The sequence below is a fragment of the Struthio camelus genome, chromosome 21, assembly GCF_040807025.1.
Source record: "Struthio camelus isolate bStrCam1 chromosome 21, bStrCam1.hap1, whole genome shotgun sequence".
In the NCBI taxonomy this organism is placed as follows: domain Eukaryota; kingdom Metazoa; phylum Chordata; class Aves; order Struthioniformes; family Struthionidae; genus Struthio; species Struthio camelus.
Window position 1 is genome coordinate 964,804 of NC_090962.1, and position 18,463 is coordinate 983,266.

Here is an 18,463-nt window from a genome sequence, read left to right on the forward strand (position 1 = left end):
TCCCGATCTGCACCGTGCCACCCCCTGCCGCGGCCCAGGCCAGGCGCGGGCCGTGCCAGGTCCCTGTGTCCCTGGTGCCTCCTTACCGATGGCGAGCTGGGGCAAGGTGCAGCCCAGGCGCTCCGCGATGGCTTGCAGCTCCTTCAGCTTCGCCTGCTGCCGCCGGCCCTCCTCGCTCAGGATCTTGTCCTTCAGCCACTGGTACCCCTGCGCAGAGGCCGAGGGAGAGGTGGTCAGAGGGGCGCGACCGCCTGGGTGCAGGGCCGTCAGGAAGCCTGCTGGCCTGCCGCCCCCTCGCCCGCCGCGTGCCTCCATGTCCCGTCCCCTCACCTTCAGCGAGGCTCTGGAGTACGGCGGGATGCCGCCGTCATACTTCCCCGAGACGATGCCGCAGGCCAGCGGGGACCAGGTCATGGCACCGACGCCTGGAAGAGATGGCACAGGTGGAGGTGGTGCCACCAGGCCCAGCCGCCGCACAGACGCAGGGTGCCGGCCGCCGGCTCCGGCTGCCGTGCGGCTGCAGGGTGCCAGTCGCTGCGCGGACGCAGGGTGCCCGCTGTCTCCGGCCGCCTTTGCCGTGCTCCGTGCAGCGCTGCTGCCAGGCTTTGCTAAAAGCTGGGCCGATTCCTCAGCCCAGGGAGCAGTGAGGGCTGGCGGCAGCGGGAGCCCCGCAGAGGAAAGCTGCCCCGAAAGCACGAGCCGGGATGCAGGCAGAGACCCGGGCCGTGCTGGGGCAGCTGGAGGGGGCACGTGGTGGGGACGGAGGGGGCCGACAGGCTGCTCTCTCCAAGGGGAAATGTGGCGCAAGAGCGACTTGGGGGTTTGCAGGAAGCACCGCTTTCACCGAGGCAGCGTTTCCGGGCTCAGGGCACAGCACTTGTACGGGACAATACAAGAGCAAATAACCGCTGGGGCAGCACGTCACGGGGACAAGCCGGGCGGGGAGGCAGGGCCCGCCGTGGTCCCTGCCTCGGGCGTCCCCGCAGCGCGCCCCGCGGTCCTGCAGCACGGTACCTATCTTGTGGAAGAGCTCGGGCAGCTGCACCTCCACCTTCTCGCGCTGGAACATGTGGTACTCGGCCTGCTCGCAGATGGGCGGGATGAGGTTGAACTGCCGCGCCACCGAGTACGCCTCCTGCAAGGCCAGGCAGAGCCGTCAGCGCCCACCGCCCCGGCGCCCGGCCGCGCCAGCCCCCCGCCACGGCCCCGCGTCGCCTCCCGGCCCCGCGCCAGCCTCACCAGCGCCGCCCGCCCGCCCCCGGGTCGCGAAAGAGCCAGAACTAAGACACGGCGGCAAGCGTCGGGCTGCCGACGGCTCCTGCCGGAGCAGCTCTGCGGCGCCCGCCCGGCCCCGCGGCGCGGCCGTACCATGATCTCCATGGAGCTCCAGCGCGACGTGCCCCAGTACATGGCCATCCCCTGGTTGATGACGTGGGTCATGGCTCGCACCGTCTCTGCGGGGGCAAGGCAGAGCCGTGGCGGCCGTCAGCGCGGGGCGCCGGTGCCCCGGCCGCGGACAGCCACGACACCCAGAGGAGAAGGGAGCGCTACGGCACAGACATCTTGCAAGCAGTGTACTTCCAAACACCAAACGTGGAGGCACGAGTTTGACAAGGAAATTAAAACGAAGTGAAACTAAAAACAACCCAGCAGAGAGACTGCACTTGAAATGCTTCCCCGAACGTACTACTTTTCCAGATCTATTAAAAAAAACCCAAATCAAACCACACGCGAGAGTAATATGGAAGCTGACGCATTTATGTGCGATTATGCTGAAATGAGGCGGCAGAGTGACAAAAAGGCTGCGATTTACGGTTCTGCCGGCGCGGGCTTTGCTTCGGCAGGCGCTTTTGGAGCTGGCGCGGGGCGGGCAGCAGCGCGGGCCCCACAACGGACGGCGGAGCAGGGAGAGGCGCCGCCGGGGCCGGCCGTGCCGCGGACCCCCTCCCGGCGTAGGGGAAGCATAAAAATCCACCTCTGGCTTTTCCTGAAATGCCCAATCACGACCTGTAATGTGAGCCCCAGTTGAACTGTGACTGGCGGGCAGCCAAAAGGAACATTTGTCTAAAACCCTGTATGGCACAAATCTTGCAAGACGCCACTAAAGCAGCATGGTGCCACGGCTCCCACATGTAGGGCGCGCGGGCCGGGGCCTTCCTCTCGTGAGCGCGCGTGAACAGGCCAGAGGCCGGCTCTGCAGCGCGCTGCCCAGCGCGTGTGCTGGCTCCAGCACGGGTGTAGGAAAAGCTCCAGAAATACAGTGCTTGCAAGGTGGAGTGATTGCAAATGGCGCGCTATAAATGAAAGCTGGCAGACAAGTGTTTCTAAAAAACAGTCGAGTAAGAGCTGGCTGGAAACGTACCGCGGCTGTGACAGCTCTACCTGCTGCCACCGTGCCGCAGTGCACGCGTGCATGTCAATCCAACAACATATAAACATATATTTATATAAAAACACATTAATATAAAAAAATATAAATACACAAATACACATAAATGTTTGCAGCTCTGCCTTTTGCCCGTGTCAGCGCAGGAGGCAGCCGCTGCCGCCCTCCTCTGCGCGCGAGGCTCGGAGCGCGACGCGGAGCGGCAGGAGCGCACGGAGGCACGCCGCTGCGCGGGCCGCGCGGGCCGGCGTGGTGCTGCGCTGCTCCCGCGGCCTGGAGGGGACGGCGCCGGCGCTGCTCGCCCCAGGCAGGCCGGGGTCCCCGCTGCACCCCGGCCAGGCGCCCGCCCACCGGCGCGGCCCGCAACGCAGGGAACGGCTGCCGCGTGCGTGCGTCGCCCCGCTGCGACTCCCCGCGCGGCGCCCGGGGCTCACGGCACGGCCGCAGCGCTGCCTTTGCTGAGCTTGGCTAGCAACTTTGACAAACAGCTAAAATCGTGCCAGCGACCCAGCCACCTGGAGAAGGCACGGCCGGCCTGCTCCGTATGCAACGCCCCGCTCACGCTAGCCTGGCTCTGTCGGGCTACGTTTTAGAAACACTATTGAGAATTTCTGCTCGGGACCTCCAGCCAAACCCGAATCACGCGGGCTGAGCGTCAAGCCATACTCAAAGTCATGCCAAATGAAGGAAGCAAAAAGAAAAACTCACACAAGGTTTAACGTGGCCATCGCATGCACCGATGGGCCGGCTGTCGAGCCAAGCACTGCGTTTGTGGCAACCAAAGATTTCTATCAGAGGAAATTTTGGCAGAGCCGTCATAGCTCTTGTACAAGACTTGGGAGCGGCACGTGGAGAAAGTCTTGTCCGTCATGTGCAGGGAAAGCAACAGCTGCTAGAGGTGGGCAAAAACGGGCACCTCGTGGGGAACGGAGGCCGAGGAGGCTGTGTGCTGCTCGTGGCGCATGGTCAGTAGCTGCATGCCACTTGCCACCGCAACAACAGATGCATCGGCATGGAGGCTGGGGCCTCACAGCGTCGGGAATAGCTCGACTAACCGGCCCAAAAACCGGCTGCAAGTCAACTGCAGACAGGCACCGGGCTCAGTAGGAAATGGGGACAGTAGACAGAAAGCTTACGTCTGCCTTTGCCGACTTACAGCTGGCACCGGTGAGAACTAACCCTCGCACGGGCCGCAGCCAGCCGTCAGCTGCACTGCACCACCGCTGCTATGCCAGTAGGATCCCCAGCGCGGCTGGAAACCCTCCCAGCATTTGCGTCCCGTCATTAAGCAACATTCGCCATTAAGTGGAGCATCATTACATGAGCTTTTGCCCAACCCTAGTACATACTCCTTGAGAAAAAGTACCCAACACACTCCAGTGCAAGAGTAGGCCGCACTGCGAGGGGTGAAGAAATCAGGGTGGCAGGGCTTCAGAGGTAGTGGAATGATAATTTAGAAAGCCGACTTGCTTTGAAGGAAGAGCATGCAAGTCCACTGCATCCATGTTGAGAAACCTGAGATTTTACACAAGCCAGCAGACTTTAAGTCTCCTGGCTGACACGTACTGAACTGTATCTCTCCTGCCCTTCTGATTTGCTCTCCCGAGCTCAGACTTAAGTCTCCTCCCATATCGCAAGCACGTTATGAGCAGGTCGCCCGTCATCCCGTAACCCACTGCTGCAGCGTGACTCTAGCACAGCATTGCAGACACCAGTGTCCCCTGTCACACAGAGAAGCACATCTGAAAATGGCAACTCATGCACAGGACAAAGGAAAGGAACAAAAGGGTGAAATGAGGTGGCTCAGGAAAGAGAGGGAGCTAACAGCTATTTCGCTTTTTGCCTTTTACTTGCAAGATGTTCTCAAAGGGCAGGGGGGAGTATATATATATATATATATATTTTATGCTGTTGTTGATTTCCTTTGCGCATTTTATGGAGAAGTTTGTTAGGGGGAAGGAACCAAATGTAAAGAAAAGTACAGATTCTGTCCCATAAAATGCTGCTTGGACACAGAGGTCAATACTGAGACTGCGGGTACGATGTACCTTCTATGATGAATGTTCTTGACTTGGAAGAACTAAATGGGTCCCCTGGTGATAAAAGAAAGATTTAAAGAGACCAGAGTTTACAGCTGCTGGCATATTACAATGAACAGCATGACAAAGGGCGCAGGGCTGGAGAGAGAGGAAGCCAGGTTCAAGCACCACTAAAACAGCCTCTTTCTTTCCAGAGCACGACCTAAGGCAGCTCCTGGCACTGGACAAGAGAGGAGGGTATTTTGCAAAAGATTTAATGTGGTGCACATGCTGCACATATTAACAGGGGGACCGATTTATAGTAAATAGTGGAAAACACTTCAAATAAAAACCTGTCACAAAAAACATGACTGAAAGCCACAAATGACAATGAAATCCAATACATACAGTGCAATACAATAAAATGGGACATGAAATAAAATAAAACTGAAACTACTACGAATTTAATGAATAGGGAATTAACTCTCCCTGCTTAGAAAGAGTGAATTGCAATCTTTTCATAATCCAGAAAAAGAGCTGGATATGAAGCAAGAAAAGTTAGATGTGCTCTGGCACGTGCCTGGGTAAGAGCTGCGGCCGGCAGGGCAGCCAGGATGGGTGATGGCAGAGGAGCCCACGGCCCCAGCCCGGCTGCAGAGCCATGGCAGCCTCCAGCAGCGGAAATGGCCAGGAGCGGTTCCTGGGAATGTTAAGGAAGGGAGAACGACCTTGGGGACCTCCTCTGGCTGGTCCCTCGATCGCCCACGATGAAAAAGGTCTCTTTGGAAAAGCAAATAAGTCTTTTCCAATTGGCACCCTGGGGCCAGAGAGGGCTCCTGCCTACGGGCAGAGAGCACAGTCAGTGCTTGGCACACGCATCTGCGTGGCACCTGGATGGCCGGACCGTGCCACGGCCTTGCCCCCGCACGGAGAGCCCCCACAGAGGAGCATGGCAGCACCTACCCTCCATGGGCGTGTTGGGGTCTGGCCTGTTGGCGAACACCACGTCCACGTACTCCAGCTGCAGCCGCTCCAGCGAAGCCTTCAGGCCTAGGACGAAAGAGTGAGCGACAGAGCAAGTGACGTGCGCTGGTCTGCTGCCCACATGCTGGCCAGCTGTGGCCGAAGGGGATATGCGGGGCGCGGGGGGGGAAACGTTTGCGAATGCTCGGGCTGCTGCTCTGGGGATGGGGCAGCAGATCCGCACGTGGCTGCTGGCTGGGACCTCGGTCTCGCGCTGCCGGGGCGCGGGGGGGCAGCCGGTGCTCGGCGGCTCAGCAGTGCGGCATCACGCTGGCTGCACCCAGGCTGCAGCCTCGGGCAGCACGTGACACCACGGCACGTCCGAGAGCCGCGGTGGTGGGCAGCACTGCCCCGTACCTTCAATAATGTGCTTTCTCGACAGGCCCCGCTCTGTCTCTGCCCTGAAAGACCAAAAGATGCAGGGTTAGAAGAGGAGGTGCGCGGCCGGGCTGCAGCGAGGTGAGGGAGTGGCCATACGTACTTTCCTCCCCAGAAGATTTTGGTGGTTATGACCAGGCTGGATCGTCTGCAAAGAGAAAGCGAGAGTCACCATGGGTGCCAGCCCACACCGCGTGCCCCTCGCCTGCAGCACCTCTGGCGCATGGCGCTGCCTCGGTGCTGGGTCTGGTCTCAGGCACGTAGGGGCTGCAGGAGGCAAGCTGGTGCCCGCGGGCACCTGGGGAGGCTTCGCTGCCTTGTGGGGAGCCAGGGTCTCAGCCTGTCGCTTTTGCTTTTCCACTTCCTTTCCCAAAGCACAAGCACAGCCATTAGCCCGGAAATCTGCTACATAAAACGAAGCAATATGAAACGCTTGACCTAGGGAAAGCAATAATTACCTCCATCCTTTCTTCTTAATAATATTTCCTAGCACAACTTCAGCCCTGTAAGAAAAAGAAGATGCAAACCATGAGTTCTGTAGGCTGCTACAGAAATTAGGTCAGAAACACTCTGGTAATGAAAACAGACTGCCTGTGGAGCTAGGAAACAGTGGCAGGGGCAAGGCTGAGGGTCGCTGGCGTGAGCCAAGGTGGGACAGCGTGCGCCAGGCAGCCCCAGCACCCACGCCTAGTGGCACTGCCGGCGCCACCGGCATCTGTGTCCGCGTCTGCCCTGCCAGCCGGGCAACCGCCCAGCCCCGGGAGACGGCACAGACAGCCTGACTCGTCTCCTCTACCCCTAAAAGCCATGATTTGATGAGCTTCCTCCATTCTCCTCCCCCATACTCGTTCTCCCTGCTCTATCGTAGATTAGTAATAGGACACTACGCTGTGGTGAGATTTTTTTTTTTTTCCTCCCTTCAAGTTTTCTTCTGGGGACTTTAGTGGAAGAAGTCAGAGATAGACACTCTCGCCTTCTGCTGCTGCACGTCGACTGCTCTGGGATGAGGGACCTGGGCAGGCTGGAGTGTGGCTGCAGGGACAGAGGGATCTCACCTCACGGGAAAGGATGTAAAGGAATGCAGCGTTTCAACAAATGTGAAATGACTTCCAAAAATGAGTGCAGAAAAGTGGAATGATTTAATTATTTCCACCCTCCAAACTTTTAGACCAACCTGCATGACAATAGCTTTCCTCTCTTAAATAATGAAGAGCAGGAAATCATTGCAAAGATGATAAGTCCATGCTTATTACTGCTCTCCAGGGGGAAACAAGCTTGTCTCCATGTCTACCCTTTCAAGACTCTCTTTCAAATATTAGAAACTAGAGCGTCTGCAAGCGCATTTGTACAGAGGAGCTTTAGATACTGCTCAAACAATATGGTGAGTGAGCATGGCCATCCAAGTCAAACGTGTTTGAATGTCCTTATCTGGAAAAGTTCAAACAGAGGCAAATCAAGTATGCTGGGAGAACTGGACGAGGGCTTCGGTGGAGTACGCATATACAGCCACGCCACAAATAGTCCTGGCGGGTTCGTTTCAAAGGTATTGTGCTTGTTATTAATTCCTTTGTGACCTGCTGGGCTGCAGACCCTCTGCGAGCAAATGCTCTCAGCGGGATTCTTCTCGCAGACGTTTTATAGCTACCCTGGACCATTTCTGCTGGTTTGGGAGGCTTCCAACAGTACTAACCCAAAGCAAATTGATTGTGAACGGTTACTACCCTGTGCAGTGGCTGAGATGAACGATTTTCAAAGGCTCTGTAAATTCAAACATATTTGCCTAAATCATTCACTGGGTAGTGAACAAAGTCATAAAAGCTGACGCCTGCTTGGGGGCAATTTGCCAACCCAAGAGAAACTAAGTTAGTCGAATATAGTGTTCTCTCCAGCCCAGTTTTCTTGATATTGCAGCAGTGGATTTAGGGAAGGAAAAATGAGGTTTTGCTATTATGTCGATAACCATGCTAATGCTTTTAAAGCTAAATATATCTCAGCTGGCAGCTGCAAGGGGATAGAGGATGCTTCAGCACTCTGCAGCCTAAACCACAGGTTAGCATTTCCGTGCGCTCCTGGGAGCTCTGCGAGTGCCTGACGGCTCCGGCTCCGGAGACCCACGTGGTATGACCCTGGCTGGTCCCCGAGCGGCTGCCTGCTGCCCTGGGAAGCGCTGCTGCCGTCCGCTGCGGCTGCGGTGCCCTGAGGGCTCTGCCTGCGCTTGGCTCGCCAGGGTCGGCCTCGCACCCCGCTCTGCCTTGCCAGGGCACGGCTCATGCTGGCTCCTCTCGCCCCGGCCCGAACGCACTGCAGCCGGGCCCCTGCACCCAGATGAACGACAGCAAAAGCAGGGCCTGGGGCATTATCACCTGGGGCGAAGGTGACACAGGAGCGCACACTTGTTAGGTGACTTATGAGCAAATCAAAAATGCTGCAGGACAAAACACAGGATGGGGCCCTCGGTGAGCAACGGGGGAAAGCCCCAGGAGGAAGACTCGTCCCAGGCTTGGACAGCATGCTCCCATTCACCAGAAATACAGTCCTTGCCCTGGTACCAAAGTGGAAGCTACTTACTTGCCAGCAGCATAGACTTCTGCTGTATCAAACAGATTAATGCCATTGTCATACGCTAAAGTCATCAGCTGCTCTGCCATCTGCAAAGAGAAATCTGTGATGTTGGTAGAGAAGAGGACGTCTAACAGAGAGCAGGGGCAGAGCACTGCGGTGCCATGCTCGCTCATACTGGTGACCCGAAACATGCCGCATGCCGAGTGCTGTCCATGGAGTTGGATCTGAGACCGGCCTCTAAACGTGCAGCTTGATTTTAGAGCTTGATTTAGAAAGCCCCAAATTGCCAAACAAGCAGCCTTGGCCGATCAGTTATGTGCTTACCTTTAGAAAGCCAGGCTTGGAAACGCCAGCCTCTGTGTCCAGGCACGAGGCACACAGGCGTACAGTACAGCAAAACTTTCAGGGTATGTTTGGTGACGTAAGGAAGACAGCAGCTTTGAAGGAGAAAAACCCAAACTCACGCAGCAATGTGATTTTTTTCTCTTTCTCCTCCTGCTTTCACAGTCCCAGGCTCAGAAAAATGATTTATATGGGATTAATTTGAACTCAAGCTGACATTTGATAGCTCAGGAGAAACACGGTGTCAGGTGTCTTGCTGAACAACTGACTGTGCTGAAAGGAGCGCAGGAGGGATCCTGAACTGCTGTGCTAATCGGAATTACAGATGGAGAGCAAACCTGAAGCCTGTTACTAAGGGCGGGTGAGACCTTGTGCGTCTTCTGCCTCACAGAGAATGGACTCATGCAAAACCGGACGGCTCACAGGAGATGCATGCTCTCAAACACATGTGTGACGGAGCGAGCCGGGCCGCTTTCCCTACCGCTCGCTGGGAACAGAAGTGCCGGTTACCTCCAGCTACGTTCAGCCCGGTATATGTTTAAATCACTTCAGAAGTGACAAACAGTTTTGGCAGGTCAGTGTTCAGCAAAGGCAACGCTGAACTCAGTAGCACTGACCCCGGGGCGGTCTCAGCAAGGCCGGGCCGAGGGCTCGCACGCCCTGGTACGACTAAGCGAGGAAAACAATGCACTGCAAGTCCTGACTGCCCCTAGCTGGAACAGAAATCTGGAGAACAATTTCCTCCTTTCTTGGCTGCAAAGTGCTTGGTGACCGCTTTACTATGCCCCGAGCAGACAGTAAAGATAAATGCGTTATGGTAACTGCTATGAAACCATGCAAAAGAGGACAGTCTCCAAAGCTGCTTTTTAAAACAAATGTTGAGAAATTAAAGGAAAGGTCAACCTGCGGAGTAACACGATGCGAAGGGAGCAATACTTACCTCGTCTGTAATCTGACCTCCGAAAGTCACCCATGTCCCTGTGAAGGAGAAAAAGGGCACAGAGCTGGACAAGGGCAGCACGAGACCCAGGTCGAGCTCTGCTGCAGCCAGCAGCCTCGCTCCGCGAAGGGGCGCCCGCGGGAGGCCCATACCGGCCGGCACTGGGCGCCCGCCGCCCAGTGGGACCCGCTCCCCGCGCCGGCCCGCTGCAGGGTTATCGCAGCACGGCCCCGGCTCCAAATACAGCACGCCAGAAAGCAGCTCTGCCAAATACTCCTAATTTCACCTTCTATTATGTCGAGGAGCGGGGGGAAAAGAGGAAACAATTTGACAACTTCTGGGCCGTTTCTCAAAATTATCACCAGCCCAGAAGAAAATCCTTTTTATCTTCTGCAGAATGCTTGATAACATTTCAGTCAGAGAAAGAGATTGTCACCACTGACAGTTTCATAATTGTAAATCATTTTTTTTAAGTAAGTGGCTTGCTTACAATGGATGAAAACCTGTCTAGGTGTTTAATCCTGCACAGTGCAAGTTCCTAGATAGATTTTCAAGTCAGAGGCCAGGCCAGTCTTTGAGGGCACTATCCACACCGCTGTCCTGAGCAGAGAGGAGTGTTCAGGGTGAAGCAGAAATTTTTGCTTAGAATTAGTTACTGTGCGCAAGGAAACACCAGGCTGACAGCTGATGCATGCTTTCTCTGACGCCCAGAACGAGCAAGCTCTGCACGCGCTGAGGTGGCACAGCCCGCCGCCTCTCCCTCCCGTCACGGCGGCTGCGTCTCCCTCGAACGGCAGGAGCCGGGGCAAGGCGAGGAGCAGGCGCCTGTCTCGGCCGCTTGAGAAAGCCACCGGACGGAGCAGATGCTAAAGGGCCGCGGAGAAGCCGGTCACTTACCCAGGCCAAGGCAGGACACTCGCAGCCCAGATTTCCCAAGATTTCTGAAAGACAGAAGCCCATCTGAATAGCAGCCGGGAGTGCTCGAGACAGCGTCTAGGTGTCAGCATGCACGCGAGCGGGCAGGCGCCTGGCGCAGGGCTGGCTGCGGTCCCGGCCCCGTGCTGGCCACTGCACTGCCGCGGGCCCGCCGCTGCGGTCCTGGCGCGGGGCAGGGCACCCCGGGCACGCGCCCAGGGCACCTGCGGACGCTGCTCGCGTTTCCGCGCTGCCTCGGCGCCGGGCGGCTAACCGGAGCAAAAAAGCAAAGCAGAAACGAACCCCCCCCGCAAACCGGGAAGGCAAGAAATGAACATGCCAGAGAGCTGCGGTAAGGATGGAGAGAGAGAAACATGGCACAAAACCACGAGTACTCTGGATTTAGATGCTATAGCAGAAGTGACCATAGGAAGGGAGGACCAAGAAGATTCAGGTTATGTCTCTAAACCCCATATTGTGCCTAAACAATTGAGGCATTTATTTTCAAATAGGAAAAGAAGAGCGAAGAAAGGAGAAATAGCTGAGCGCAACTGAGGCCACCAAGCGCGAACGCAGGCTTGCTGCTTCACTCCTGCACCGAGGCAAAGCTGCCTGACGCTGTCACCAACCAGAAGGCAGAAGGGGGAAAACAAAAGAAAGGGAAAGTAGATGCTGCTTCTTAGAGAGCCAGTTACTGTTGGCTGAACACGGGCACACCGACAGAAACTGGCTAACCTCACAAGAGCCTATCTGCCGAGCAAGCGCAGAGGGGACCGACCAGCCTCTTAACACAGTTTTTACAGTGCCTGCTTCCCTGTACCTCTAAGGTAAGGGCGCGCGGCACAGGCACAGGCTGCGGGCCGCCGGGGCGGCCCCGCGCGCACCGCGCGCCCCGCACGGTAATTTGCTGTGGCAGCAGCCGGTGACCTCATTAAATCTGCTTTATATGATTAGGTCAGAAGTACTACACTGTTCGGCTATTTTCTGACAGCAGCTTTACAACGCTGGTGCTAGCACTAAAACCGACAGCGCACAGCGCGTATCCAGGCGAGACGGGAATAATCACGGGGGAAAACAGTAATGCCCAGGAACGCCTCCGCCGGCAGGACAGGCTGCGTGCAGAAGAGGGCGGCGCACGCGCGTTCGGTGCCCCACGCGGAGGGCCGCGAGCAGAGCCCTCTCCAAGGGCTTACCCGGCCCAGCAGCAGCCGGCTCTGCCCGACGCAGCGGCCCCAGACCCCGCCGAGCGCAAGGGGAGGAAGAGGGCGACGCGGGCGGCCGACGGCGGTCAGGTGCTCTGTGCAGCCCCAGACATTGCCCTGCTACTGACCCCAGCGGCTCGGACACCCTTCGATCCGGCCGAGACCAGGAGCCAACAACCTGCGCCTGACAGCGCAGCAACTGGGGCGACTCACGTGCGAAGCGAGTTGTGCCCGTTCTCAACGGAGCTCTGCTCTGGGGCAGCCCGCTCCCAGCCCGGCACGGACACGCACCGCCGAGCCCCACGCTCTGCGTCGGGCTCGGACACAGCCCTGGGGACCTGCCCAGTGCTCTCCAGGTGCTGCTAATGGTGCACCTGCACCGCAGAGCAGCTCGCGAGCAGAAAAATCCCTTGAGAGCGGAGCAGTTGGCCAAGAAAAATGAAGCGCCCTGTAAAATAATTAAAATGAAGCTGGCGCACAGAGCTAGAGAATATTCTTTTGGGAACGAGTCCAGCCTGGCAGATGTCCTTTCCGCCTTTGCCACAGTGATTGATAGCGAGTTTGAAAAATCACAAAGGTTCGAACAACAAGCATGAAAATACATAAAGTGTAGGTGAGCTGCTGCAGCCGCCCGCGCGCGCGGCTCGGCACAGCGTGGCGTCGCATAGCAACTGCAAGGCGGCTCTGCTCGCGGTCCTCCGCGCGGGGCACTGCCGCCCGGCTCCCGCGGGGCGCGCGCCCCTCGCGGCCCTCCCCAGCTTCAGGCCTCTCGACGCTTGCCGAGGTGAAGGCCGACCCTTCCAGCAAGGCCAGTGTACCGCAGGCCAGTGGAGGTCTTGCTCTCCGATGAGTATTGAGAGGGATTAGCGCAGGGAGAAGGAGCTGAGCGGGAGAGTGTCCATGCAAAGTCTGCTCTGGTGGAACGCGGCCATCGAGCAGAACCGCCAGCGCCGCCCAGGCCCCTCCGGAGCAGGGCAGGCGGGCCGGGCGCAGGGGTCGGGGCGGCCCGGGGACGCCTCGGCGCAGGGCGACCCACCGCGCTTCGCTCGGCGACGCCTTGGGCGCCTCGCTGCGCGCTGGCCGGCAAGGGCTGCGGGCGACACAGCCGACGGCGACGGAGCCAGCCCAGGCGCGGGGCTGCTTGGCAAGGGGCAGGAGAAAAACGCTCTGCCCTTCCGGATGAGAACGGGGCTGCGGGCACGGGCGCTGCCTCGGAAGCACTCTGTCTGAGCACCGCCTGTTCCCCCTTTAGCAAAGCGGCCTGCCTTGCGGGGGGCCGCGCCGGTGCGCTGCGAGCCCTCGCTGCAGGCCCCCGAGGCCCGCGCGCCCCGAAGCCCTCCCGCGCGGCGCGAGCAAGGCAGCGGGACCCTCCCTCGAGAGGGACAAGGCAAATCCGAGCCCGATGAGACGCCGGCAGAGGACTGCCAGGAAGAAAAGGCCTGAGTTATTTAATTTGAAAGATGACAGTGGGTGATAGCTGATCTCATTCCAGCAATCTGCCTGCCTGATACATTTTGCATCCCGATACTGTTTACATCTTGCCTTAAGTGGGAACAGGCAGCGGCTATTAGCTGTAACATGGCATACGTGCTAATCTATTTGGGGAAAAACCCTCAGTCCCCCGCCTTGGCATCGCTCTGCTGCAATGCCATGGAAGCGGGCACATTAACCCAGCGTGTGCTGGCCGTGCCACCGTGTGCACACGGCGTTTTCAAATGCACAGTGCAGAGACAGCAAGCGAATACTGGCTCGTGTTATACTGCACGTGGACCGGGGCTCCACGCAGCCCGGGAGCGCGATGAAACCATCGATGCTGCTCCAGGCCGTGAACCACTGCGCGTTGCAGACCTCCCCCGGAGGCCACAGCCTGCCCGCTCACAACAGGCTAGCAAAGCCACAGGGGTTTTACTAAATCCTAAGCCAAATGTCAGGGTCACGTTTTTTCTCACATTCTACGGGTTTTATGTTACGCTGGACGGAAACAAGAACGCTACTCGGAACTGCAGGGAAAGGAGAAAAAGAGCCACCTGGAAGGCATGCAGCAGCGCAGAAGGGTGACCACGGAGGACGGATCGGCACCTGTGGCACCAGAAACCCGCACGCCAGCAAGCCAGCGGGGAAGCACCACACGCCTCCCCCCGCAGCGTACACACCGCAGCGAGGAAGGCAAAATGCATCCGAGGAAGAAGTAAATCTCCGAATGAAGAGCACGTTCTTCTCCTACCTATATTTCATCCCCGGCTGCTTCACGCTGGAGTCACTGGACGACGGGGCATTTTGCACCGAGAGCTGCCCCAGGCTCCGGGCAACCATGGCCACAGCTCGAAATTTGCTGCGCGTGCCGAGGCTGGGACTGCTGGCATTTTGTCTGTTCAGGCGGTCTTCTGCACTCCGGCTCTTTATACTGTGCTCAGAGCACACAAAAGAAACCTGCATGGTGCTCGCGCTGTATCTGGGCTGCCAAGACGCCCTCCCTCTTTAACACTCAGCCGCGCTCTACTTCACAGCCCAACGCTGCTTCTCCCTGCAAGCGCCGCAAAATGTCAAAGGTGAAAAATAATTGGCAGTGTGTTCCCCCAGGAAACTTGAAAATTTCAAAGCAAAAGCCAAGAAACGAGCAGGAGATGTTGCTCCTCTGGTTTCAGCCTTCTCTTTGGATGTGCAGGGCCGCACCGGCAGTCGCCCGTCCGAGGGTTAAAAAGCAAACTTCAGTTTATTTACTTCCCGGCTGGAATTTGCATGCTGTCCTTTGCTTCCTTTCCCCCATCCTTGACAGCGCAGCCTGACTGGTCTCTGCAGCAGCTCCACAAAGTTTCGCAGATGCTATTGGAGGAATTTTGCCGCCCCTGAGCCCAAAGAAACGATTCACCGGACTGTGTTTCTGCTGAAGCGGCAAGTTCCCCCCCGCGGCGGCAGGAGTCCCGGGCAGGCCGGCCGCGCAGCGCCCCGCGGGCCGGCGGCGCTGCCCTCGGCGGCCTCGCGTCGCCCGCCGCTAGCTGCGCCGCAGGGGGCCCGGCGCCGCGGGCGAGTGGCCGCGCCGGCCAGCCTGCCGAGCCCCGACGGCCGCGGGTGGCGGGGCCGGCCCCCGGCGCTCCCTCTTCCCTCTCTCCTCTTCGCTCCTTCCACTCGCGCGGCTGAAGATACAGCGAGGAATAATGACAACAGCCTAAATTTAGCCGGCAGCCGCTCTGAAGCAGGGACCTCCTCCCCGAATGTCTGTAAAGCTTCACTTACCCAACATGACTGCTGCGGCGCTAGAAGAAGAGGACCCAGCTTATATCATCAGCTTCACGCCATCAATATTTGATGAGCGTTAGGACGCAAATAAACAGTGTCACGCCAAGAGGAGTAGCAGCAATATGACCACTTCCAAGAGGGGAGGGAAGGGCTCCACGTTGGGAACCCTCACATTTCCCTTCGCTTCCACAGCAAGCGCCTCCTTTGTGCAAGGCAGCTGGAAAATCCCCGTATTTATTTGCCTCTAACTTGTCTTTCCAAATCTGCCCTCCAACGAGAGGTGCTGACGGCGGTGGACTTGCAGCCGGGACGAGGCGCGAGGTCTGCTCGCGCGGCGGTGGGCAGCGCAGGGCTGCGTGCAGCCGCCCCGCAGCGCAGAAGCGTAACCCTGGGACATGCCCCAGTACTCCCGCTGCAGCCTGGGGCAGCGGCCTGTTTTGTGAAACCAAACTAGACGGCACCACTTTGTGATGTGACTTGAGTGAGAGAGCTACATTGGCTAAGGAGAAACCAAATTCCAACTTCTCCTATTTAAAAAATGACACAAACTCATTTTTCTAATTGACTACTTTGTGATTTGAGGCATAACATCTGAACGCTTGGTTACACGCTCTAAAGATTTTCCAAGTCCCTGTTCTGCCCCCCGGCCCAGAATTTCTGCCGGAGCAGCTGCCCGCCCTCGCTGCCGTCCTTGCAAGGAGCACATGTGCAGCGCTGCCTCTCAGTAAAGAAAGCAGCTTCAGCGGTCAGGAAATAATTGTTTGATCAACCACACAGAAAAGGAAATACCACAACAGCATCAGGCTGAATTGCCGGTGTAATGGTATACATTGATTCCTAAAGCAGCATTACAAAAGAAAAATTAGTTGGTGTTGCTGGGGGGATGTGGGGGGGGGGAAATTACATAAATTCGGTCACAGACGAAATGAAAAAACTTGTAATCTACTCATGTTTCCTTCTGCCCCAAAGCTCCTTAGTGCCTGCGGCGGAGCTCGGTAATCCCGCTCAGTTCCTGCGGCCCCGCTGCAGGCTCCAGCTCTTCCGCAAGCGCTTTGCCCACTCCTGAAGGCAGCAAGGAAACCCAGCAGTGTGCTGTGGCCGCGGAGGGCCACGTTTCCAGGCTCGGCTCGGCTCGGCTCGGGGTCCCCAGCTGAGGGCCAGCTCTTCTCATGGCACGGGACACAGCACATACTGGCGCTCTCAAAAGGCAGAATTTCTCCCTGAAAAGGTATTCCTGTTTGGCTCTTTCTCTCCCTCCTCGCCTCCAGCCCATCCATCCCCGGCAGCTCTTCAGGGAGCAGCACGACAGGGGCAGCCTGGCAGGGCACCGGAGGGCGAAAACGGGGTCAGGCATTTTTGCAGCCGCCGCTCCTGATGCACCCGCGCGCATTCAAGGAGCAGGAAAGATCCCCTGCCCCAGCCAGACGCCAGCAGCGAGCACTCATCTGCCTGCAACCTTTCCGTGTTTGCAGAGAAAAGCAGGGAAAACATCCCTGATCCCAGATTAAAGTTCCTTGCAGAAGGTTTCAGCTGAAGCCCCCAACCAAAAGAAAAGCCGCAATTTTGCAGTAATAGACTCAGCGGTCCAAATCCTTTTCTGGATTACAGCACTGCGAGCCCATAGCAACACGGCTCAAGGGAACAGCACGACAGCGCCGTAAATCCCCACGGGGGGATGTGGGGAGAGCGGCACGTTCAGCACTGTGCCCTTCACCCCCTTGGCACGAAACGCTCGCGGCACCGCCGCAGCAGGCAGCAGAGGGGGCGGCAGCGCCCGGCAGAGAGCGTGCCTGCGAGCCGGCCCACGGCCCCCGAGCCGCCGCGGGCCCGGGCAGCATGTCCCGCGTTCGAGGCTCCGGGCGAGCCTGGGACACGCTGGGCTGCTCTGCAGGCCAACCACCTACCTGATCTTTCTGGTCAGCTTCAAGAATTACCTATTACCACCACATCAGGTTTTGCATACAGTGATGCTTTGTTAGAGAAACAAGCCAAATTCTGCCTTTTTCCATCAGTGTGTCATTACCGAGCGAGACGGGAGCGCAGGCCGACGCGGAGAGGCTGTGACGCGGGTCGGAGCAAGCTGGCGCGGTGCCGAATTTGCAGAGCCCCCCCCTCCCCAGTCTCAGCTCACCCAGCGAAAACCCACTGCCCCGAGGAGGCTTAGTGCTTCCCTCGGCGCGGGCTAAGCCGCGGCACAACGCGGGGGGATTTTCACAGCGTCAAGCCGCTCGGTGACGTCCTCCCCCGCGCGAGCGAGGCAGCTTTCGGAGGAAGGCTGTGCCTCTGTGCGCCGCCGGCACAAAGCCGAGAGGTGCCGCGCGGCGAGCGCTCGCGGCTCCGTCAGCCGGGAGGGCAGGTCGCGGCGCCTCTCTCCTCCCGTGCCCGGCAGCCCCGGTCGCTGCCGCGCTGAATGTTTCACTGAAGGAATATCTTCGATAGTGCACGTACAAGCCTCGCCCCATGAATAAATAACTGCCCCATGAATATCAAATGGGCTATTGTGACTGCGGAAATGTTACCTCCGTTTATTTTTAGAGAAGAAAACACATGGGAGCCCGACCTGCTGCGTGGGCGACTGAGGAAAGCCAGGAAGCAGGCAGAGCCCCGCAACAGGGTGCACGCAGCGGGGTGCACGCAGGGAGAGCCCCGCGGTGGGGTGTACACCGTGCACCCCTTCAGCCACACCACCCTGACAGCACCTAGCCACAGGGCTCGCAAGCCAAGGCTGCTCCCAATATCACCCACTCTAACAAAGATGTAGTAATTAAAAGAACAAAAGTCAGCTGAAATATTTACATGCCTCTCACTACACCACGTTCTGGACCAGCATGCAAAATTAATGGAGCACCAGCTGGCTTCATGCTTGGAGACGGTTTTCCGGCTCAACATGGTATTTTCTCAGCTTGCTTTCCCTCCCGTGTGTCGGCGTTTACTCTTCCAGCCAACTGCAAAGCAGGGAGAGGGCGCAGAGCATTCAATGCACATGGCAAAATCCCCCAGCAAAGTCTTTTAAAATCAGGCCTTTCAAGGTGACGCTGAGAGGTGTTTGAAACCTGAGCTGAGCAACGCGCACGAGAGCAGAAGCTCCTACGGGCAGCCGCGGTCAGGGAGAGGCGGGCAGGCGCCGAGGGCGGGCGGCCCTGCGCCGGGGCCTCAGCACGGAGGGGGCCCAGCTTGACAACTGCCGCAGCAGCCTGAAACATTCCCGGTTTAAGAGTGTAGAAAAGCTGCTCGGGTGGGCAGGTGAGTGCACTGACATAAGCCAGCCTGGAAGATGTAACCATCAGCATATCTGCCCCACAGCAGGGCTCTCCGCTTATCCTTACGCTTCTAAAAGCCAACCTTACTCAGCCTCCCAGGGCGGTGAGCCGCAGATGGCCAGTCACACCTGACGCTCCAGGAGACGCACAAAAAACAGTAAAAAGCCTTTCAGACCAGGCCTAAAGTGGTGCAATATTTT

General features: G+C 57.9%; 1 protein-coding gene across 8 annotated transcripts in view; it reads right to left on the reverse strand.

Moving 5' to 3' along the window:
* LOC104142013 (voltage-gated potassium channel subunit beta-2) overlaps positions 1 to 18,463 on the reverse strand; it is a 48,376-nt gene that overhangs the window by 2,757 nt on the left and 27,156 nt on the right. For 7 of the 8 annotated variants that reach the window (XM_068916285.1, XM_068916290.1, XM_068916287.1 and 4 more), the window contains 11 exons: positions 10,547 to 10,590; positions 9,650 to 9,687; positions 8,374 to 8,453; positions 6,264 to 6,308; positions 5,909 to 5,953; positions 5,785 to 5,828; positions 5,368 to 5,454; positions 1,369 to 1,454; positions 1,015 to 1,135; positions 331 to 425; positions 87 to 207 (listed from right to left, as the gene is read on the reverse strand). In XM_068916285.1, the coding sequence (XP_068772386.1) occupies positions 87 to 207; positions 331 to 425; positions 1,015 to 1,135; positions 1,369 to 1,454; positions 5,368 to 5,454; positions 5,785 to 5,828; positions 5,909 to 5,953; positions 6,264 to 6,308; positions 8,374 to 8,453; positions 9,650 to 9,687; positions 10,547 to 10,590 (806 nt within the window). Of the gene's footprint in view, positions 1 to 86; positions 208 to 330; positions 426 to 1,014; positions 1,136 to 1,368; positions 1,455 to 5,367; positions 5,455 to 5,784; positions 5,829 to 5,908; positions 5,954 to 6,263; positions 6,309 to 8,373; positions 8,454 to 9,649; positions 9,688 to 10,546; positions 10,591 to 13,990; positions 14,746 to 18,463 lie in introns of those variants that run through there. The other variant, XM_068916282.1, reaches the window with a different exon arrangement.